The sequence below is a fragment of the Haemaphysalis longicornis genome, unplaced genomic scaffold, assembly GCF_048455015.1.
Source record: "Haemaphysalis longicornis isolate Haplotype H1 unplaced genomic scaffold, Haemaphysalis longicornis Haplotype H1 scaffold_1, whole genome shotgun sequence".
NCBI lineage: Eukaryota > Metazoa > Arthropoda > Arachnida > Ixodida > Ixodidae > Haemaphysalis > Haemaphysalis longicornis.
In genome coordinates this window covers 416,089,372-416,112,974 of record NW_027526203.1, presented here as the reverse complement: position 1 = coordinate 416,112,974, position 23,603 = coordinate 416,089,372, and the positions used below count along the sequence as shown (strand labels likewise).

The window sequence follows — 23,603 nt, the reverse complement described above, 5'->3', positions numbered from 1 at the left end:
TTTTAGCCGTTTATATCTCTTCTGCAGTTACTCACCCGCGGGTTTTCGTCCTAGCAGGAGTGTTTGCACAGTCATAAGCGCCGACGGAGCGCTTTGCGCTGGTTGGGTATCAAGGCCAGCGGAACCATTAAAAATTAAATTTATAATTTTTATCATTAAAAATGTGGATTCATTTTGTAACAGCTTAATTACAGGCCACCAAACTGACCTTGGGCATTAAGGTGCTGCAGTCGTTTCACATGCTGGTGACTATGCTCCTTTTCATTTTCGGTCTATCTCTGTTACTATGCGCGATTATGATGAGAAGAATGAGAGAGCGTCATCATAAGTTTGGATGTGGTGATTGTCATGATCGCCTTTCCAATTAACTGAGAAGTGCTCAATAACCTATTAATCATAGTTCACGTGAATCTTACTGCCCTAATTTATTTTAGGCCCCTTAGTGATAAATTAAACTCATACTTAATCTAGCAGAAGAGAATGCCTTTCGTTTGAGTCCGTAAACTGTTTTTACCTTTCGGCAGCTACAAAACAGAGCTAAAAAGGGCACAAATACCACCGAGTCTCACTTCTTCCGCCGTTACGCCCGTATGAGAGGCAAAAAGTAAATTTTAAATTATATGTCACGGCCCCTGTGGCAATATCCCGTAGAGGTGAAGTGTGGAAGCAAGTAAATAAGGCCTGTGTATAATAAAGTTTTGCCGTTGGCCTTCTTTGCCGCAATGCACTTACGAAATAGGCTGCTGAGTCCAATGAATCACATTTGGCCAATAACAAGGCCACACATACAATCACATGACTCGTTGCATGACCTCGCTATGGTGCATTGATGCAAGTTAGCTACCTTCCCCATGCCACGTGTATACTCGCTCTAATAATTCATTTTGTACTTGCGATGTCGCGTCTGCCCGGAGTGCTGCGTTTATTACGCTCTTTTACGTGAATAACCACTTCGTTTACCTACTGCTCGTTAGAGTACCCTTTACTCTGCCTCAACTGCCATATTACGTTTAGTAAAATGTTCGATAAATTCGCTGCCATTTGAAACGCTCAGATAATTATGGAAGTTTTTGTTAGGGTATTTTTCTCTCGTGTTGACGATTTAGTAAGAGATGATACCTACATGGCGCTGTTTGTGAACGTTCCAGCGCCGTGTTTGTGCTCCCTACTGTTATTGTGACGTGCTAGTAGCGTCGTTTAGGTATGCAGTCCTTTCAAGTCGCCCAGCCGTCAGTTGTCTATCGTTCATCTGTAGCTCGCTGTGTCGACGGATTGACGCAAATATTTTGCCTACATGCCCCATTCACTTATCACGCAATAAAAGTACCCATTGTACTCGTCGTACTTCGTGCTGTTGGTACCGGCTGACGTCGTAAGGCCTCAAAGCAAAACGTTAGGCTTAAGCTCTGGCGTTCTGGACCATACCCGTCCGTTGCCGCTGTCATTCTAGCAGAGTAACCGAGTACCACATACCCGCAACTGGGTATTGGGTGACGTTTCGTAAGCAGGAATGCATGCTACCGCCCAGCGTTTTGCGAAATACGCTGCTACAGCGTGCATTAAGCAATCAGTTAATTCAATTAATCAATTACTTGCAGCGTAAATACTAAAAGAGTCGACCCCAAGAAATCTGTACCCGTACTCTGAATCCTGTACGTGTACGCTGAAGCCTAAATGTTACACACACAGCGAGTGACATATATCCGCAGAGGGGGCTGAACAACGTTTTTAAGCAGTAAGGTATGCTGCTTTCGCATGATATTGCGTGGTTGGCGCAGATACCCCATCTGACATTTCAGAGCTGTTTAAGCATTTAGTTACTTACCAGAAAAAAAAACACCAAGAAAAAATACCGAGCGCACGTGAGCGCGCGCCTCGTGAGGAGCGCCCAGCGTCGGTCAGCTCGACCTTCGAGAACACTCTTCCCAGCGTTCATGACGTGATCTCTCGCATGCTGTTCTCCTCGTCATGTGCGTTCACGTCTGAAGTGGGCAGCTCATACGCATGCAGAGTTCGCGCTACAGATTCCGAGTTCTGCGAAGCCGGACCCGCCGCGGTCCGAACACGAGGTCGCAGGTTCGATTCCCGGTCGCGGCGGCCGCTTTTCTGATGGAGGCGAAAAGCAAAAACGCCCGTGTGTACGAGATTTCGACGCACGTTAAAGATCCCCAGGTGGTCAAAATTAATCCGTAGCCCTCCACTACGGCGCGCCTCATCTCCTGCGTTGCGTCGGCGCGTTGCGGATGATGACAGGAAGCACCTGGGGCTGCCCAGTGTCAGCACTCCTGCGACTCTACAAAGCGCTTTTCGTAGATCTCTTGCGATATAGCCTTCCAGCTTTACATGCTGTGTCCAGGACGAACTTCAAGGTTCTGGAAGGCTTGCAAGCTCGAGCACAGCGAACATGCGTGGGCCTTCCAAAATGCACCTCAACGATAGGAACCTTATGTGAAGCAAGGTGCGAGCTTTTCTGCGACCACTCTCCGCTCACAAGAATTGCTCCGTACTGGCCTTCGACATGTTTCTCGATGTTTTGCTCATCCACTGGCTGCTGCTTCTGCATCTCGCGTGGTGCACGTCCTGCCATCTAATTACCTCCGACCCAAGCTGCCTGCTACTCCACCGTGGTTGTACGCGGCATGGGTTGTGTGCACCACTGTACCTAGAATAGGCAAAAAGTCGTCGATGCCCGCATCTGCCTTGACATATTTTGTTTTGGAGCATATCCAAACCCGTAATCCAGACCACATCGAAGTGTACACGGATGGATCCGTGACTTCGGCCTCTTCGGCAATCTGCGTATGGATTCCGTCAGCGGGACGGTCCATTAAAGAAAAGCTCAGCCACAGAACATCCTCCACAGCCACCGAGCTAGCAGCTGTCAGAACAGCACTTCTTTACATAAGCGGAAGTCTTGCTCGGCGGTGGGTAATTCTTTCCGATTCCCGGCCAGCCTTGCAACTACTAAATAAGCCGCCTGATTGTCGCAATCAACTTGTCTGCGATATGAACGAAATATTTTCAAGTGCGGTGCGCGAAGGACATGAAATTTTCCTTCAGGTCATTCTGGTATAACGGGCTACAAGATCTCCGATGCGGTCGCCAGAGAAGCCCACGACCTCAACTTCACCGTTGGAATCCCGTTTTCCAACGAGGATAGCAAAGCAGCTGCAATCGACCTAGGATGGCAACTCCAGCTGCCGGCTTGGCAGGATCCTCTGAGCAGTTATGCGCCTCTTCATGCTATAGACCCTCAGTGCAATTTCCCGTATCCACTGGGTCTGCCAAAGCGCACTGAAGGCGTGCTACACCGGCTGCGACTTAATGTTGCATAAACCCGAAGCTTCTTGTTTAAGCTGGGCTGGGTAGAGTCGCCATTGTATACAGTGTGCTCTACTACAGACAACATCAGGCGCATTTTAAGCCACTGCTCGCGATATGCCAGTCCGCGGGCAACAGCATAGAAAGAACTTGTGCGACTACGACGCGGATGTCCTCTGGAACCCTCACACTTCCTTGGACCCTGGCGAAATCGTGAGGAGGCAGTGCTGGGTACAAAAACACTGCTTACTTCAGAGGTTCTGTGAACCCTCTGAGCATGTACATTTTTTATGTGTGTGCATTTCCCCTCTTACTCCCCTTTCTTTCTTTTCTTTTCGTTTTCTCTCTATTTTTCGCTGTCACCTCACTGTATTCACGCCATCTGGAGTAGCAAGCCCTACCGCTTGTTGGGCTGACCTCTTCAGCTTTCATTAAAGGCGTTCTCTCTCTCTCTCTCTCTCTCCTGCAATCAATCAATCTGCGAAGCCGGTTGCCGCCGGTTCTAGTGCGGGCTATCGCGGTCCACTTTGGGAGAGATGTGAAAGCCTACTGACAAAACGACCCGGGCCTGCCAGTCATGGAGAACTTACAGCAGCAAGTTCGGAAATGCATGTGAGGTGCACCAACCGGGTGACCGATGAAGGGAGAGGGCCCGCCAGCTCTGATGTTTCTCCAGCCTTGCACCAGCGGTGCAAGATGCGCCAATTTTTTATTGTAACAACAAGAGGGGTAAAGCTAAAGGTGCCCCTTATGTACTTAGTAGTAATCCGATACGTTTTTCGAGGTACAGCCCGACCGAAAGTTATCATTAAAGCGTAAATGAACGACCGTATACCCGAAGCAGCCATTTTCCCCCGCTTATTCTGTTAGCAGCTCATATATTTTTTCTCATCTGGATTTGGTGTACCTGTATAAGACCTTATAATCTGTACTCATAAGACGGTACAGTAAAGATGGCTGTACAGAAAGTTTCCTCCAGACACAAGTGTCGATTAATATTTTGTAGCACTCCTCTTAGAATTGCTGAATAATTCGTAGCACATGACGCATAGTATTTACCATGTAATTACTATGTACCACGTACTATGTAATTCATAGTGCACAGTACATGAAGACATTGGAAGTGCACGGCTGTTTTTTTAAACCACGCCAAGGATAATGCCTGGGAAGAATAAATGAATATACGTGTTGATTCATATCATTTGTAAATTCATTTTTTTTGCGCGAAACAATTAACCCATAGAATTCACTGCCACGGTCACAGCTGCGTTGTAATTCCCTTGAAAACATTGAGAAACAGCTCAACGGATTATGAAAGTATCTGCGAGTATAACAGCACACCTCGTTTAAAATTGCTTTCTTTCCAGTAATTATATTTTACGCATATACGTTACTACGTTCTCAAGATAGAGCGTATAGTAAACACGTTGCTGTACTTTTATTTTGCATGGTGTGATACGTGTCTATAGTGTAATCCCCGCTGCCATCACTCCCGCCGGTGAGAGTAGAAGGACGTATTACGCTGAAATAAGTAAACATGCGCATTATTAACTTCAGAATTTTTATCACACACAACCCCCAGTACTTTTTTTTTGTTCATTCTTCTCTCGTTTTTCTCGTTTTTTTCCCTTAATTTGGTGGCGCCTAATAGTGTTGTTCTATCAGAAAAAAAAAACCGCGAGCGTCCACACACCCGGCTACTGACTCTCCCTTTAAAAAAAGAATGCATTTTCATGTACATAAAAAATAACGAAAAAGAAGCCCCTTGCATTAACTCCGATATCCGGCAGTTTCACTCGCCGAGGCAGCAGTTTCGTGCATGCGACATTTAATGTGCCTCAAACATTGACCACCGGCACGTATCGAATTCGTGGCTGCACGTTCGATAGCTCGCGCTGTGCTTCCGCCTGTAATTGGGCAATGTTTACGAGCTTGCTCGCGTAGTTCGTGAAGAAACTGACCGCTCCCTCCATGTGGCTCGTTCTAGAGCTGATCTACATCCCCGAACGTTATGCTTCCAATCGCGTTCATACCGATCTTTCCCCAACTTTAATGTCCAAGTGCAGATGCGATCGTCTGCTCGGAGCAGCCACGGGTTGATACTGGCTCGATTTACCTGATTATACATTCTGCATCGTCTAACGTCTCTTAGGCAGTTGGAATGCCATAACCAGTATCCAATCAATAGCCCCACCGAAAACGGGGCCGTACGCAGAATTTAGTTTCAAGGAAGGAGAGCGACGACCTCACAAAGGAAACAGAAAAGAGCGGGCTTACCAAAGAAAGAAAAGACGGACCACAAGGGATGATTAAAGAAACATAACCCTAAAACGAAGTACGGCACAGTTAAAAAAATCTGGATGCAATTGCACGTTCAACGTAAACCTGCGGTTGTTTGCTTAATAGTTGTTTTACGGCGTGTGCATAGTGAAACAGCTGATTGTCGTGTTGAAATCAAAGGGTGAAGCCACTTCAGATAAGCGCATTGCCTAAACTAATTATTGCCATTCTTTATTCGACTATAGGCCTAGTTATTGGCTACGCCTACTTGTCCTTCCCCTGGACCCGACAATTTCGGCCGATATCATATAGGGGCGGCGCTTCTTTGCGTACTCCAGTGACACCAGATGCACGTTTTAGCTCTCCAAGCAGACGCCATGAGCACAAGCACACAGAACAGTAAAATAAAACCAAATCGGCCTGCTTTGTTAGAGTTCCAGGCGAAAGGTTGCGCTATTAGCACAGAAGGTAATGTATTACTAGATTCAAAGGGGAATTGGCCCGTACAGACGCCATTAGGCATCGTCATCACCATAACGCGGGATGGCCTCATTAACGTGAGACAGCGGAATTGTGAGTGCGATCACGGCCCCGCAACTCGTAAGAGGCAGCGGAACGCAGCGGAACGTCGCCCAACCCCTCCCGAACACGGGGAAGGAGGACTGGAAGCGTCACCCCACTTTTCTTGCCAGAAAAAAAAAAAAAGAAGAAAGAATTCGGAGTTCGCTCTCCTTCAACGCAAATGGCAAGAACGCGGAATCTGACAGCAGGTTAATGCACAAAGACGCAAGCCCGCGCACGTCCATTCTCAATCCGCTCCTCACATGAATAAAGATGGTGGGACATGACCCCGCCAAGCTTGTTATTCTGCTCTACTCTGCTCAACAGTTACCGTCTCCGGCCAGAAGCAAGATTGTGCTTCATATCACTCTTTTGTTTCTCGTTTGAAGTAACAATAAAGATATTCACCCCACTCACCGTACAGTTGCAGCCTCACGTTATTGAGCAGACGGCCTCGGCCTTGTTAGAAGGGAGGGAGTTGTGATGACGACGACGAGGATCCGTTGCCTTCGAGCCAGGCATACGTCGTAGTCTGGGCTCAGAAATTCCTCAGGGAGCTTAGTTCTGCTTATGTGCTTTGGAGGTGAACGCATTACTTATGAAAGACTTATGAAAGACTTTTGAAAGACTTTGAAAGACATACTTATGAAAGACTTTTTAACTGCTACATCGTGTTTGCGTCTTTTTCTTCGCTTCCGTTTCTTCGTCTTTTGGGCGAATTACGTCGACAGGCAGACTGGAGAAACTTAACGCAAGCTTCCCAATGATGGGACTTCTCCGTGGCTGGGGTACCCCTGTTAACGAAAGAAGGGGCAAGCGACGTTGTACACGCCGAAGCAAGCCACGCTGTGGGGTGCCTTAATTGTGGAATAGCGGCAGCTGTAGCGTTTCGGGTCGCTGAAGCGGTGGCGGTCAACGGTCTCTGGTATGCATGGGCGTGGTGGCGAATGGTCCCCTGTTACTGTTAGCTGCTGTACGGCTCACAGTCCGACGATGTTGCGGAGGCGATGCCGGTGCTGATCCTTGCACCGGCAACTGACCGCGTTCAGGTAGCTAATGTCACAGTACGGCGGGACGGACGTAACATTTCGTTTATCGATATGTTCACAACTGGCACTGCCTATATACACCTAGCGCCACCTACTCGTCTTGCCCGCTCCCGATGTTCTCTTGAGCAACTGCCAAAAGCAGTTCGCTGTTGGGCTTACGTTGCTAAAGGCAGAGTCCTGGTGTGGACGCTAACGGCCTGGGTGCGAGATCCAGTAATTATAAGAATTTTCTGCTAAGTAGCGCAATTTTTTATGGATACAATGTTCTCCTAGATCAATTTGGCACATTTTCCCCTTAAATAATAGTGCTCTGGTATTTTTAAGTATGTGTAGCTTCGGAGCGGAGCCTATCAACACGATATTTTAACGCTCTGCGCCGCGAGAGAAGTGCCGGTTCTGTACCTGTCGAGGAAGAAAGGTTCGGAATGGGGGGAGCAAACGGTACCGCGTAGGTACAGACGAAGGAGCCCGCGGCCGCGACGGTAGTGAACACCACGTGCCGTGCTCCCTCGAGATGTTCTCAAGACCCGCTTTTTTTATTCTCTTCTAATGCGAGGACGTGCGGAGCGCTTCCAGGAGGCGGGCGCAGTACGCTATTCCAGCATCATGCCCAATTTCAACAAGCAAAAAAATGCTCGCCACCCCGCGCAATCCCTAGACGACTATACGTCTCTTAAACTCGCTACAGAACGAAAATATAAGAAACGTTTTAATCTTTGACTCCGCATGCGATAGAACCGTAACACGCTCGGCAAGCCATTTCAAGAACAAATAAGAAAAAATGCCACGAAAAGCTATTGCTCAAGCACAGGCACCGACACGAAGAAACAATGAAAGATAATCAGTTTATTCTGAAATGAAACAAGACCTCATCCCTAGAGATTATATTCGAGTGCTACATTCCGGCAACAACGTATACGACAGTGCCGGCGATATAGCGAATGTTTTACAATTTTTTTTAGCTTCCAGACCCACTCATCACTCCTGATATGATTTATGCTCCCTGCCGTTTACCTTACAACTTTTTTTCTTTTAACATGGCTAAACGAGACACGTGTCTCGGCACACAAAGTTAAATGCCTTATAGTGAATTTAAAAGATGTACGCCGCGGCCCTGGTATTTACCGATGTTCTTCCATCAAACTTGTATCTCATTTTAGAAGTGCTACAATATCTTCGCAAACTTAAACTTTCAAACAAGGAATCTTCGTAGCTTATACTCATCTCGCTCTTTATGAAAGTTGACAGAAGCCTCATCTCTAACTACCGTGCCATTGCCTTGCAATCACTTTTATTGAAGTCACAAAAAACATTTCGCTGTTCGTTTTCACATCTACCCTTGAAATCTTTATAGCCTTTCACCTTGAAACACAGAAGAAAGGTATATAGGAGTAACGCTTGTAGGTAAGAAAGCGACAGGTTCAGCTCCCACCCCGTACTAAATTTACTCTCTTCTCCACTGAACTCGATTACTTTTATTTGTTTACACAAGCACTTTTCTGAGTTGCTTAGCGTCAATCCAAGTATTTCATAGCTTTTATCCTTTACCCATGCGCCATTTTGTGTGCAATTCGTCAGTCAGTTTTTGTGCCGTCTGTTAGCCATGACAATGCCGAATTTTCTACCTACCGAGTTAACTCATGCTCTCGCGTTAAAAGGAAGCTTTCCTGTAGGATCCGCACATTTGTGTGTCTGCACTCTGCTTCGTACACGATTGCTATAAAAAATTCATATATGCAACAAAAGCACCTTTACGTGCCTGTTCTTTTTTCTTTTTCTTTTTTTTTTTTTTTTGTCCACAAGAAATGTAGCATTCCGGTTCCGTCATAACTGAGAATTTTTCGCGAAAATTCGTGTGTTTTTGCGCTTCTGCTGATACACCTTTTTTTATTACACGTAGAAATAGCACCCAAAAAAGTAACAAAAATGCGCCAAAACGACCACACAAGGACGTTAAAGACTACGCCATAGAGGAGCAGGACGCGAGCCCAGCCGGAGACTCGCATCGATAGTTTTATTGAAGCAGCGGCAAATATTTGGTCTTCTACCAACTTGTAGTTCGCGATTATTTTTCGGTGGGTTCCAGGGAACCTTTCGAATTTTTCTTGCAACTAAAAATGTTTCCGCTGGCATATGCAACTCAACCAACGAAACGTAGTAAGCCATCACCGTTTCCAACAGTTACAAGCACCCCGAGTTTGAAACCAGAGAAAAATTTCAAACCACTACGTTCGACCCACCCAATGTTGGCGCCCTTTAATCCGCATCCTAAGCGTAATTATGTGCACGTTCGAGTTCGATCGAGATTAAACGCAAAAACAACAAACAGCAGGCAAAGAGTTCCCCCGTCACGGACCATTCACAGTTCATTTGATCTTTAGGGGCATCGTGCCTGCAAGCTCTGCTGCTCTGCAGTACAGACGCACGACATAAAAGAGTTACATCCATATACCGGGAGCCAGTAGTCTGCGGAAGCTGGTAGCACTGCAAGAAAGGCCTTCGTCTTCCCTCCCCTAATTGGTGGGCCACATCGCCGTTTTTGCCGGGCCTATAAAAAATAAACAAAGCAATGCTGCGCCCCCGCCCTCAAGCTCTCCCATGGGGCCTATCTCCATTGGGCAAACGAGCCTTCTCCCATGCTCCCCTCTTCTCTCTCTCCTCACCTCGCGAGTGTTCTTTCTTCCTTTTCTTTTTCTCTTGCGCAGCCCAAGCGACTAAACAGTGGCGATGGCTACGGCAAAGGCCATCGTACAGCCAAGTAAACAATAATACACGTTTTCATAACGCGCGGCAACGGTGGCCGTAACGTTTACAACTGGCTCTTGCACGTTATGCACACGCCGGATTGCGTGCCGCTAGCTGTTATTAAGGAACTCAATTTTCTCCCATGGAGAACTGTTCGCCGTTTCTTATCGTATTCGCCCAATAAGCGGTCTGCTTCAGCGCCAGTATTTGTACGCTCCTCTACAGGCGATGCTACCCGACGTCGTCTGTTTCCGGAGAACAAAAATGCTTCATTGTCCGAAGGCGACGCCGAGCAGACGCGTGGGAAGCATTTACGGTAACTCTGTACATGGTTTGTGTATAGTTGTGACGGCCGCCAAAGGCTTTCAGAGCCATAGTTACACGACCAGTGCTACAGTTCGTTTGAACGCATAACCGAAACGAAAACGTGAGGCTTAGTTTCGTAAGGATTAACTGCAGTGGTTAAATTACTTACGTATGCTAGATGCATTGCCATGGGAAATTATTTAGCTATCATCACCATCATCATCATCCTCAGTGGTGTCACCATGACAGCGCACGAAGCCCATACCACGTTTCTGGTTATACTGAACGGAAAACACAGATGAGTTGAGGCAGCTGATGAAAGCAGTGATTTAGGCATGCAGCAATAAGCGGCATACCAGGGAACCGAGGGCTCTTCGCAAGGTTTTCTGGTGTGTGTTTTTTTTTTTCTTGTGTGTGTGTGTGGGGGGGGGGGTTCCTTTTACTTAGTTTTATTTCTCACACATGAGTTGTTCCACCATCTGCTCTGTCTTTTCAGTCTCCTTTGGCTATCCTAATTTCTCGGCGCTTAGTCAGTGAACGCATCACTAGGAAAAATATGCTGAGCTGCGTATTTGTAAAAAGCATAAAAAATAACCCTTAAAGCCACCGCTCACGACTTGTCTCAGTGCGTAGATTTGACCAATATTTCTTTTGTTAGGTGAAATAGAGACGCTAAAAGCATTGAGGTCGAAATTTGAAAACTGTGTCTATTTATGTGCGAGGCTGAAAATACCAAACGACGTTATTCGTAGATTCGAAAGTAATTTCTGTCCTCACAGTCCAAAGAATGTCCTAGGGTCTGGCTCCATTTATTTCCGAGCATGCCAGACACCCCTGTCCCACTCTGTCCCCACTGCCCCACTCCGCCTACACAGGACCACCTCAGTCGCACAGGGGGTGGTCCTGGCAGCGTCCAAGGGAAAATGCGGCGAATGACGAAGCCCGACAGATGACACCAGAGAGAAGTGTGATCTGGGGCGGTATTCTCGTAACTGTCCCCTTTGAAAACGTCCCTTTTGCGTCCCTTTCATCGTGACGTACTTCCGGTTAAGCAATGGGCCTTTGATTCAAATACCGTAACTGTTCTTGCAAACGCACTTTAAAGAAGTGAAACCGTATCAGAGTATATTTTATGTGTTTTTTGTTCCGCGAGCGAACCAACAATAAGGCGACGAGAAATCGTCTGCTCCAAATCGTCTGCTCCGAGTAGCCACGGCTCATAGCTCCGCCGTGCTTCTAAGGCGTCACATCCGGGTGTTCGCTTTTAGCCAATCAGGGCTCGCTCAAAAGGGACACTTTTGAAAGGGACGCAAAAGGGACAAAACACGGAAATACCGCCCCGGCGCTGTGACATCACCCAATGCAAAACGCCATTCTTGCATTGCGCGATATCACCAGCGCAGAGTCAAATCTTGGTGCTCGTCATGGGCCTAACTTCCCCACTCTTATCGCAGTCGTTTAGTGCATAGTGCGGAAGCAGCCTAACGGAAACTTTCATATTGTAGTAGAGGTGTAAAAGGTTGGTGAAAAAAAAAAAAACAGAACTCATATGTTTTAAATGGCTGTTTCTTGCTGCTTTCAATTTACTGTACTAAAAATGGGCAGCAAAGCTCTTTCTTATTCATTAGCATTATATTCATTCACACTGCAGAGATGACTCAGAGGTACAGCACTCGTCTCGTATGCAAGAAATACCGCGTTCGAATCCGCGTAACGCCGGGCACCCACCGGTTACTTTAATGGGCACAGGCGTCCCTGGTAACGTGCGGACCCTTCTAAAGGGGGATTCACGCCTGGAAAGCGGCCTTTACCTTTGCGAGGGGCCCCTGACCCTTGTCGATCTGGCGGGGCCCCCCGGCCTACTACAACACCGCAATGCCGGGGGTGAAAGATGCTGGCGGCATGTCCTGCCACAGGCGGTTACTGAGTTGAGCGTCCACCGTGGCTGTGGAAATCACTATGTGCATTCGTGTGCCTTGGTGGTGCCGGGAACGTATCGGTAAAATAGGTACAAGCGACTCCCCGGCCTGGCGCTCGGCCCTTGTGTGGGACTACAACGCTTGGGAAGTTGTAATCCCAAGCGGAGAAGGATTGTACCGGAAATTGCCCCTGTGGAATGCGACGGCTGTAAAATGCGACTTTTTTTTCCTTACTTTGTCGTTGGCCCCGAGCTCTGATTAGGTTATTTTCGGCAACAGCTACAAACTCGACCAAATACCGAGTATGAAATGGAAATCGTCAAAACAGAACTCGATCGAAATCCCATTCAATACCGTTATCACCACCGTTAAGTGCTGTTCCTGGAGGCCAGACACCGCCTTACTTGGAGATTTCTACGGATATCTGCAGGTTTTGCTTGATTGTTTGTTGTTGTTTTTTTTTGCCTGCGAACAAAGTGCGGGGGTAGAATGTGCACTGATAGATCTACGACGGGGCACTCACCGAATCTCCCCATTCTAAAAACTTCAGCGAAAAAAAAAAAAGCACTTGCCTTTTTTTTTTTTTTTTCTAAAAGAAAAACGATAGAACCTTCCCGCACCTGCTGCACGCCCTTGTTATTGCAAGGTATGGGTATAAACCACAGCTTGCCGCGGTAAGGTTTGCTGCTTAACCCTTGTGCAACCCCAGCACTTCGACATTTACGTCTCGAACACTTAAGCAATCAATTTTAGCTTTTTTTAAAGAAAGCGACGCACGCTTGAAAACGCCGAAGAAAAAAAAATAGTTCGGTAATCGTCTCTCCCTTCTGCCCAAGGAGAAACGTTATCGCCACAGGCAAAAAAAAAAAAAAAAGACCAGGCAATGGTCGTGGTTCCATTAAGAAGGGTCCCACGCAAAATCTAAGGTGGTCGCCGGGCATCTATCGCAAAATGTTAGGAACCTTAACCCGAACAGGCGTACAAAAACGGCGGGCCACGAGAGAAGCTGCAAGAAAATGGTCCGGGTTGGTTGAGCAGCCGTGGATGCTGGAAGCAACATTAAGTCCAGAGTCATCGTCGGAAAAATCCCCGAATGAAGGAAAGCTGCGGCTGACGGTTTCCCGAAGCGGAGTCTATTGTTCCCGCCGCCTGCCTTCGACCCCTTCCTGGGGTTATCAACTAGCGTGTGGAGACTAAAATTCGTAAATGTTTTTCTGCGCTATAGATCGAAGGCATTAGGAACCAGAAAAAGCGCAGCCTGCCCATACTGCAGCGGCAAGCTTTGCATTAAACAGCACATTCTTAAGGCGATGAAAAGGTTCATAAAACTTGAGTGCACAGGGTGACCGAACTTCCTAATCATGTAAGTAATTTTTTTTCCACTTGCAGTTAAACGTTTCCACTTTCAGAGTTTCTGATAACCCTGCCATGATTTTTTTTTCGCCCTGATTCTGTCAGTGGGTGCTCTGTCATCCTTTGAAGTGTGAAAATCAGTGAACGCACTAGAAAAACCAGCAGTTTTAAATGATAAGCCTGGGCGAATATTGAAATGTATACCGGGTATCTCGTAATAAAATTTGTCACTTCGATGAGAAGAAGTAACTAGAAATTTGTTTTCGAAATTTTGAGGTATTTTAGGGGTGGTAAAAATACCGCCAACGTTATTGACAGAACATTTTCGGCAGCATCATTATTCAGCCTTCGCTTCACTTTGAAACACAAAATTGCTGTATAATTTTTAAAGGCGGCTGGTCTTAATTTTGGGGGGTTCAGTGCTATTTTCTTTATTTTTTTCTGCTCCGAAACGCTGTTGCAAACAATTCACAACATTGGCAGGTCTGTTAGCATCACTTATTATTTTACATTGTTCAAACCTTCAGCTGAAGCCGGAACTATAGCGTGTTCCACAAGCAGGACGGGCGTTTACTTCACGGCCGTTGTCACTGAATCGAACATATGGCACAGAAGGGACAAATTTAAGGGAACAAATGGCCTTAGCCTGCTGCGCTGCAGCCGGGGTCTGAAAACTCGCCACTGTTGGTAATTATAAGGGGAAAAAATGCCACGTCCTTTTAGGTTAACGATAGAAGTAATACCAACCTTGCAATGTGCACAATTTCGAGGTATTCGTGAACAACCTGAAATTGAAATCTGTCTTTTTTTTTCGGCGCATGAATAATCCTCATGTAGCCAGGAATGTCGCATTCCTTAAGAAAACAAGTAAAATTAAGGGTGCGATCAGTTGGCTCACGCGCTACTTTGAACGTGACACGCACTTCATGGGGTCCTCCTTATTCCTGTTTATGCATGAAGTACAGCCGTTCATGTCTTGACTATGCAATGCATCGTCCATACTGTAAATGTTGACCTGAATTGATCATTCTAAAATTAACATTAGAGATAAGCGAACCGTTCTCAAATTTCCCGCTGACCCAATGTTGCGCGAACTTCTTTCACATTGCATTTAAGTTCGATTACCTTTTTGTTTTGGCGAAACGACAGCATATTTTTGGTTCGCTTAAATGGAGGGGACTTGTTTTTCCGCAAAAGAAAATAATTTGGGATGACAAGCACTGTCATTTTTTTGCCGCCTTTGGTCTCTCTTGTAGCGGATCTTAACCACTTCCGAAGTGGCTAACATATTGAATTTGGCGCAAACTTCTAGCGAAAGCAAACAACGCGTTGGCTCTGGTTTCCACGACAGACAAGCACTACTGCGATAACTGTAGTTAAAGCGTGCAATGTTGACCCTTCCCGCTGCCTGTATTATGACAGAGGATGTACGTCAGAGCCTGGACTTGTGCGGTTAGCCTTTCTCAGAAAATTTCGCGCCATTTTTCGAATCTGTTAAACGCCGAAAATCTGTGAGATTATGCACGCAACGACTAAATGAATGCTCCTGAATTCATTTAAATGTGTCAAGTTCACTTCGATATTTTAAAAATCGGCGTTGTCCGCAAGTTTCAGTTCAGAGAAGTTTCACTCAAATTGACTTTTTGTTTGTTCGCATGAACTTCATTTTGTTGAAGTTTCAGTTCATCCACCAGTAGTTACACATTTCACTCCATGTAAAGTAGGACACTCATTACGATTAGGATAGCTTTAAAAATACTTTACCCAAGAGCTATGTTTGTACTGCTGCCGCGAGGAAAATTTGCGCATACACCTGAGAGCATAATTCAAGAAATACGCATTCATTTTCATAGCCCGCCTCTCAGTACGTGCCGCTTTTTACCCCTTAATAGACAGAGAACATAACCGGATAATGGGAGCTGCTTTAATTCCGACAAGGGCTGTCTGTACAAGCTACAAAAGCCACCAACGCGTGTGTGAGCGAAGTTTAAACCATTGTATGCATTCCGCGCCCCGGAGCACACCAGGAACGTGCAAACTTTTAAAATCCGTCCCAGCGGCCATTTGTGAAGCGAGTTGCCGTTAACCTAAAGCCCGCTTCACTTCGACACGGTCGGTTGGAGCCAAAGCCCCGTGAGCCCGTAATCCTGCGCGCCAAGCTCCTTCAGCTGGACACCTCCTCCTCTTCCACTAAACACTATGCTCCGCGCAATAACCTCCGCCTCCCACCTGTGCCTAAAATACGACCAAGGCAGTCTCGAGCAGAACCCTTGTTTTTCGCAAAGATCCACAAGCGCGCGCTCCGAGCGCGGCAGTTTGAGGGAAGAAACGAAGTTCGTCTTCTATCTGTACATCGCGTGCAATCATAAATTTTACAACGCTCCTCCCTTTTCAAACTTTTGTTTTGGATTTTGGGGTTAAAGTTTGTTCATATGATTTACGTCGGAGATATGGCTGGAATGTCGTGTCAGATAAGAAGCATGCCAGTTTTGCAAAACTATTTGCACTGAAGCATGGCTTCTGCTATCAGCTCCATTTCACTTGTAGTCTCCGCTGACGCCGAAGAGTTCCTGATATTACAAGTAACTTTCAGTTGATATTGGCATTTGAAGTACCTCTTACATTTTTTCTATTTATTGCTGTATAACATTGTCCTGAAGCTGTTACAAAAGTACAGCTAACAATATACACTACATAGTTTTACTCTTTTTTTTATCTCATCTCTTTCTGCTCTACGTCAATTTATAGAAAAAGAACAAGGAGACAATCGTCATCAGCAGCTGCAAACTTTCTCAAAGGCTGTGAAACTTCCCCGCATGTGGCTGTTACGAAAATATTGTATTTCGTAGAAGCCACATTTTTTCGCAAGGAGTGCGGCATGCGCGCAAGGCGCCAATAACGCGACTCAGTCGGCCGAGGGAAAACTGAGGCGGCTCATTGCTCGCACTCAATCTCGGCCCTCCTTAACAGCCTGTCGCTGACAGCCAAGTGTCAAGGTGCCAAGCGGATTCCCACCTGCTTTCCGGGAGAGTTTCGTCGGCGGGGCGCTCTGGCGGGAGAAGGCCGGCGGCTATACGCGGCGCGTTGTCAGCGGCATGGAAGAGGAGCGGAAGGACGGAAGCGGGCCCTCTGTATCCGGCGCCGGAGGAACGCCGCAGGTTGCTCACCGCCGGAGGAAGTTCATCAAGTGGCATCCAGCGGCGTCCGCCAGTGGTGGGGGTTGAGCCAAACGGTCGGAACCCGCGCCCGACTCTTCACGTGGCGCCATCTCGGAGTGGCGCGGACAAGTGCGACCGGGCACGCTCCCTCACAACCGAGGCCCGCTATCGCCGAGCCGCGGCCTGCACCCACTTCGCGGGTGCTGTCCTTGGAGCCTCGCGGCACCCGGCTCGAAGGGCGCGAACTTCGGGAGCAACATGACAAGTTGATGGCCGTCTAACGCACCGAATCATCGCGGATAAATGAAAGCCCCGAGTGTACTGACAACCGGTCGCCTACCGCACTCGGCTGCGAGTGCTACGACCAAATTTTACTAAAATGCAATTAGTATCGAGTCCAACGAATCGGGAAGAAAACTGAAGTTCAAAACGGTAATAGCGCATCGAAGCCACAGTACTGCTATGGAGCGTGCTTAGTGGGGGGTTACAGATTAACTTCAGCCTCCAGGCGACGTCTAAGGGACGGGGTTAAAATTCACCTTCTTCAGAAATGACCCGCACAAAGGGTGGAAAATTATGCTACATAGTTATCGTACACGTCCCCGGGGTCTTGAGCGACTGGGTGTTGTGCCGATTTTGCTAACTACGGGGCTTCCCAATCCGACTATCACCCTTCGCGCGACAAGGTAACAGCAACGAAATTCTCAATCCGTCTCAAGACAGGCCTAACCTGTGGACTTTGCCTTCGGCAGCAGCTTCACATGAGGATTCTAGGGCCCCGGACCCCATTTTTTTCCCACGAAACTTCGAACGCGACCAAAAAGCCAAGCAGCAAGGTCCGGGGCAACAATACAACTCTACGTGGTTGCCTTTATAAAGCCCTCCTCACACATAACAATGGTCGCTAACTGAAACCACGACTCCTATCACCAACAAACAACGAACCAGCGCAAAAATATGATCTTGCACACACAATCTGCACTATTCATCTTCACGAACGCCAAGTAATGACTTATCTCATTTGCAGGCAGTACATCCATCTGATATCGCCACTCTAAACGAACTCCGTACGTAAGCAAACGTTACAAATTTCTTTTAAGACGAAAGCCTTAAGTGCCCATTCAGCGAAAAAGCACCGTTGTACTTCAGCGGACCACCACGTTTCGCGGCTGCTGCTGAGATAGACGCTTCGGAATCCGTCGCAGTATACAGTCAGCACAGACGCGCAGAAACGTGTCTAATGGTGCAATTCTGTCCTATCATTACCATCGTCATCTTCCTCTTCCCATTTCGTCGTTTTCTCCTCCTTCACCCTGGCTACCCCTACCTGTATACGCTAGCAGCGCTGACTCAGAATTGGTTTAGTTTGCTTGAATCACGCGGTATTCATGCGTTAGAGGGGTTTAGGGGGAGTAACGTGGTACAGCGCTACGACGTCGGCGTAATTTTTTTATGCTACCCCCGAGCTCGTGAATATATGAAGCGCTTTTTGTTTTCGAAATGAGCCAGATCCACCTAACGCGAATTTGAGAAACAAGTGGAAGTTTGTTACCGGACCTAAATGCAACGGCGTCAAAGCTATTGCATGGTATATTCTGCCTGTCAGCTAGGGAAAGTTTATGGCCACAAGTAATTAAAAATTATGCCGGGAACTTGGGAAATATTGGGGTGATAAGTTTGAAATTGACTCATATTGAATTCAAACACTGAAGTTGATGCAACATTTTTATGAAAATTACATTTAAATTCAGTTTCAAGCAGGGTGTGATTGAATTTTGGTGGAAAAGGCATTAAAAATATGCAACAGGGCTTCAAGAACAGGAGAACTACCCACGGAGAGAAGGTGAGATATTGGCAGCATTAACAGGTTTTTTTTCGAATTCTTCCTTAGGATAATTTTCTTGGGCACGCCTGAAGGCACTCATGAAGTAAGCAAGCTCTTCATTGTTTTGCCATGAATTTCCAAAACGCTTCACAAGAAGGCCGCTCATGTCTTCTTCTTCACCTTAATGAACGTACTCTCAGAGATGGGGGGGGGGGGGGGGGGGGGGAAGAGGGGAGATTTGCCAGGGCTTGTAAGCGCCGGCTACTTAATTAAGCACTAAAATGGTAAATATGGGAGTGAAAAAAATAATATAGCCATAGTTATTTCGTAGGGACGGGTGAGGTGCAATGAAATCATTGTATGACATCTCTCAGTTTCATTTCGTTCCCTTCTTCGTTCACTTCGTCGTTGACATCTAGGGACAGATCCTTCGCCGATCTCCTAATTGCCGGCTCAAATCATAATAATTCAGTTCCGAAATGCAAAAAAAGAAAAAATTCCGATAACACCAACGAAATAATCTAAACAGTGAAGCCAAAAGCAAACCCCCATTGGACAAATATGTGCGCTCATTTCGATCCGTGAAACAGCCGGATCTGGCTCATTTTCGATACGAACTGCGATCTGCGTACACGTTTTCAGGGCACTATCTCAACTATTTTTTTGCCACCTGTTTTTTAGGGAAAGTTCCCGAGTTTTTCTTGTCGCTACAGTTTTATCCGACTTCGTTTCGGTTTCTGGATCTGGCTCATTTCTAAAAAAAAGCGCCTCATATGTGCGCTATACTGGGTTGAGGGCATATGGTCGGCATAATGGCCGTGGCACGCGGCCCGCATTGTAGTTTGTGCCTTGTGAGGCAGGCATCGTCTATCAGCTCCCATTGTCTTGCGCCAAGAGCTATGTGGGACAAAGCGGGCGTTGTGTTAATATCCGGCTCAATGACAATAGGCGTTCACTTACGGGGACGTCTTATTCTCGCCTCGCAGAACACGGCAGCGCATGAGCCCGTAGCACCGTGTTCGATGATACCGCTGTTCTATCTAACGATGCAAACCAGTTTTAGAGATATTTATTGGAGCGTTGCGCATTAAAAGGTGAGGGAAGACTGCATTAGCCAAACTTCTATTTCACTCGCCGATAAAGGCTCCCAGTTCTTGTCCAGCACGCGTCATATACCATGAATGCAGTGTTTACCAGGGGTTCCCCTCTCTGTTTCCTGTTTTTTTTTTATGTTGCCAGCTGAGTGGTTTCTGCGTTTATACGCTACTGGACTGTTTTTTTTCCGGAGGTGGGGTTGGAAGGGGGGGGGGGGGGGGGCGTTCGCTCTGGTTGCTTCTGCTTTCTGTTTTTCGTTGGGGCCGACCGACGAACGCTGCATGAGTTCAACGATATAAAGCAGCTGTGAGAAAACAAAGCTTGTCTCGTCCACTTCTTGTGTCCTTGTCTGTTTTTTTAGCGCTGGTGTGAACATATTTTATAGAAGTTCGCGTTAAAATTCGCATGATTGTTCCTCCGACGAGGCTCTCTTTCAAGATATTGCATTGAATCCTTTCAACAACAACAAATAGGATGGGTTCGTTAGCTGTCCATGCTACCTGCGTTATAAACAGGTTCTACGGTACAGTTCTATACGAAAATACCGTCCTGCCTGCCTGAACGCATCATGCATCCTTCACCTCTCTCAATTATACGTTTCAAGGCTTATTTAGAATTTTTCGTAACAGCGGAGGTTGTACAAGCCGCAAGTTCGCCGTTGCTGGAAAAAATACCGAGAAAATGCGGAGCGCTGGGGAGCGCGTGCCTCATGGCGAACGCAGAGCGTCCTCGACACGCGCAGTGGCTTTAGGAAAAAAACTGGCAAAAACCCCGAGAAGCCAGAAAATGGCGAGTGCTCGTGAGCGCGTGCGCGCGCGCCGACCGTCGAGTCCACGGCTCGCGCAGTGGCTTTTGCAAAAACAAAAGCAAAAAAAAAACAAAAAAAAAACTCAAGTGCTAATGCTAAAGCTGAGGAGACACCCTGCTTGGGAGAGGTCACCAACCACGGCCGCCGCACTCTCCAGAAGCCATTATGCGGTAATTGGAGACGTGGCTCCGAGTGTGCCCCTCCTTCCCGAGACCACTTGCAGACACCGCCACCGCTGCCTCGAGTCGATGACGAAGAGCTGGTGGAAGGCTACAATGCTGAGGATCACTTTGCATCCCCCACTCGCCGCGAAGACGACGACCACCTCATCGATGCATGTGATTATGATTACTAGCACCGCAACTATGCAAATAATATTAATCATCAGCAGCAGCAACATCACCACCACCATCATGAGTTTCGCACTTCAAGTCTTGAGCGTGAGTGCAAGCTTCCCTGAATTTTTTGTATTCTCGACGAAATTTATATTGTTCGACCCATACTCGAGTCGATAGAGTAAGTGAAACGTACCGAGGGATGACGCAAACGAAATAACTGCAAAAGAAATAAGCGCAAACGAAAAAGTCCATATCGTGAACACTCGTGTTCAATAAATGGCCACTGCTGCCCCCTTTATTTGCCAATCCCTCGCTGTTTGGTGTACATGGTCATCACAAAGACCCCTCCATACAACGTTCACGCAATTACTAGAAATGCTCCTCTCTTCAATGACAAAAATTTACTTTCCGTCGTTCCTTTACGCGCTCAGTATTATTTTTTCAGACAAAAGTCGTAGACCTCTAGCGGCGCCGTGCACGCTGAAAACTGGACCTCCAGGCAACAGCCCCATCAGTATTTTCCCGGAATGCAATTCCCATGCCATCCATATATGGGGCATAGAAAGAGCCGAATGGTTTTGAAATCCCTGAAACCCCGTAACTGCAACTCCCTTATCCGGCACGGTATGACTATCGTTGAGACTTCTGTCGGTCATATGTAGCAGAAGCGTGAGGTGCGTGCGTAGGGTCAACAAGAGAGCAAGGGAAATAATCTCATGGTCCCCAGCTTTCATCCCAGCGAACGAAATAGTTATAAGCGAAATCGCATGGTAATTCACTGCGTCAACAACGCCCTGAATGTGACGCCAAGAAAAGTCGATCGTTGGCGCCTGTTCGTATACAAGGCCAGCACTCATTTATTGCCGAGTTCGTTTATTCAACGACACTGTCGTGGCGCTGTGCACACCAACAGTGCGGATGAATTTCGTCGGCTTTGCATTTAGTAAGCCAGGCTGAGCGCACTGAACTCTAAACCGTGATGGCTTCTTGCAGCCGAATATCAGCATACACGCTCCACGGGCGACGGTGCGAGGTGCGTCACGGGGATCTAGAATCGTTTCTATCAGTGTGGGTGTCACGACGTCTACTTTCGTATGTATAGCAAACAATCTCGAATCCATGTTGTTCGTTTTATCCATGTGTATTTTGTTTTGTACGTTTCTCTATCATCAAGCTCTTGTTTGCCTCACCGAAAAAGGTATAAGCCGCGGAAATTCAATAGTTTCCGTGCTTATTTTCTTTGTCTGATTTTTGCGTATCTCGCTTCAAAAATTTCTCAATCACCAAGTTCTCGTTTGCCTGCCAGAAACGGGTATCAGGGAACCAAGACTACATGAATTTTCGACGGCTGCGCGTGCGTAAAGCGCCGCCATCTATCAAAGCATCGGCTTCAAGCGAAAGCTGGCACGCGCGCCGCTGCGGCCAAATTTCTCCTCGACGTATTTTCACCATCGTTGGGTTTATTGCAACTCGAGAACAACCCAACTGCTCGCAGCTACGTTTCACAGCTGCACGCGTAAAAAAAAAAAAGACGTCTCGGAATTTTGTTCCGGCATTGTGCGTGCAAGTTTCCCGGATGTAGGAACCCTGCGAGGCAGTTTGGCAAGGCAGGCGTGTCAATCGACAGTGATGCAAAAAATGAAAACGGCGGTTTTTACAGCAAAGCTGTATACCTCTACCCCCCAACGGTCTCATCTCCGTGTGCAACAACGCCAAGGCGTCAAGGCCTAAGATGCAGAGCACATGCGTCAGGCTAATCAGGCATACGGCCTAGAGCTCAGAATTCATTTAAGGAAACCACAAAACAAGCATCGAAACCGCATTATGGATGATAAGGCACCTGTGAACAATGGGACCCCCTCACAGTGTGTTCCTGCTAAAGATTATGTTTGCAGACTATCTTTCAAGGCTAGGCAGGACTAGTGTCACTAAATAGAGCAGTTGTTGCCCAAGACGCCGAGCGCATTCGTCAGGCTAGGCAGGACCCAGCATTTGCCACCAAAGGCACGCGTTATTTTTGATTCGCATTCGGAACGACGTCAGTCACGCGCAGCCGCAGGGCAGGGAGGACAACCTAAGCCTACCAGAGTTAATCGACCAAAACGTATAAACAACAAAATAGCGGCGCCCATAAACCGCCGCAGTGTAAACAAATGTCACGTAATGTGAACTGACCACTGATCAGGGCGGCGGCACGGAACAATAGGAGAAAAAAGTGCCGATGCTCTGTACCCTTATCTAGTGACACAAGCCTATCGCAAGCGACAAGCCCGCCGAGACGACGAGAAACATTTCATACCCTCCTCCATCACCATTTGTAGTGGTTTACAACAGCTTTGCAGGACACCCACTTTCGCAAGGCGGGATGGCGACCAATTGTAATGCGAAAGCCCATCGAGCGAAAAAGGAGCGTCCGAAGTTCGGCGTCCGTGCCACCCCTCTTTACCTTTGTGGGGAGCGGGTGACATGGCATCGTTATCGCTTGACTGGAGGGACCATGACTCCTCGTCTCAAGATGGCAGGAGGATTGATGTCAAATAGGAGCGGGGTGACCTCTGAGCGAAGGTCCAGATGATGTGCACCAATGTGGCATGTTTGAAAAGGAGCGCGCCCGTTGGCTGTGACGAGTTTCATAGCGCGAGGGCAACCGGTGGCGTGCGTACCGGCTCCGTAGCAGCAAAACGCCCCCTAAACCTAAAATTGGCTACTCAACGCAGCACATACGCGCAAAAATGAATTGGCGAACGCCCTGCGCCGTTCTGCATTGAAATAGGCAACCATGACGAGTCAGCGTAAAATTCAAAGAAGCACTCAGATAGAGATGCGAGCGCTCGAAAAAACCTTA

At 47.3% G+C, this 23,603-nt stretch overlaps 1 protein-coding gene across 1 annotated transcript in view; it reads right to left on the bottom strand.

Annotated features, from left to right (window-relative positions):
* The window catches only part of Ac76e (adenylate cyclase type 2 Ac76E), a 597,242-nt gene extending 573,909 nt beyond the window's left edge, over positions 1-23,333 (bottom strand). Inside the window, exon 1 of the mRNA XM_077687138.1 lies at positions 23,205-23,333. Coding sequence (XP_077543264.1) covers positions 23,205-23,231 — 27 coding nt within the window. The 5' untranslated portion in view covers positions 23,232-23,333. The remainder of the gene's footprint in view (positions 1-23,204) is intronic.
* Between the last annotated feature and the right edge of the window lie 270 nt (positions 23,334-23,603).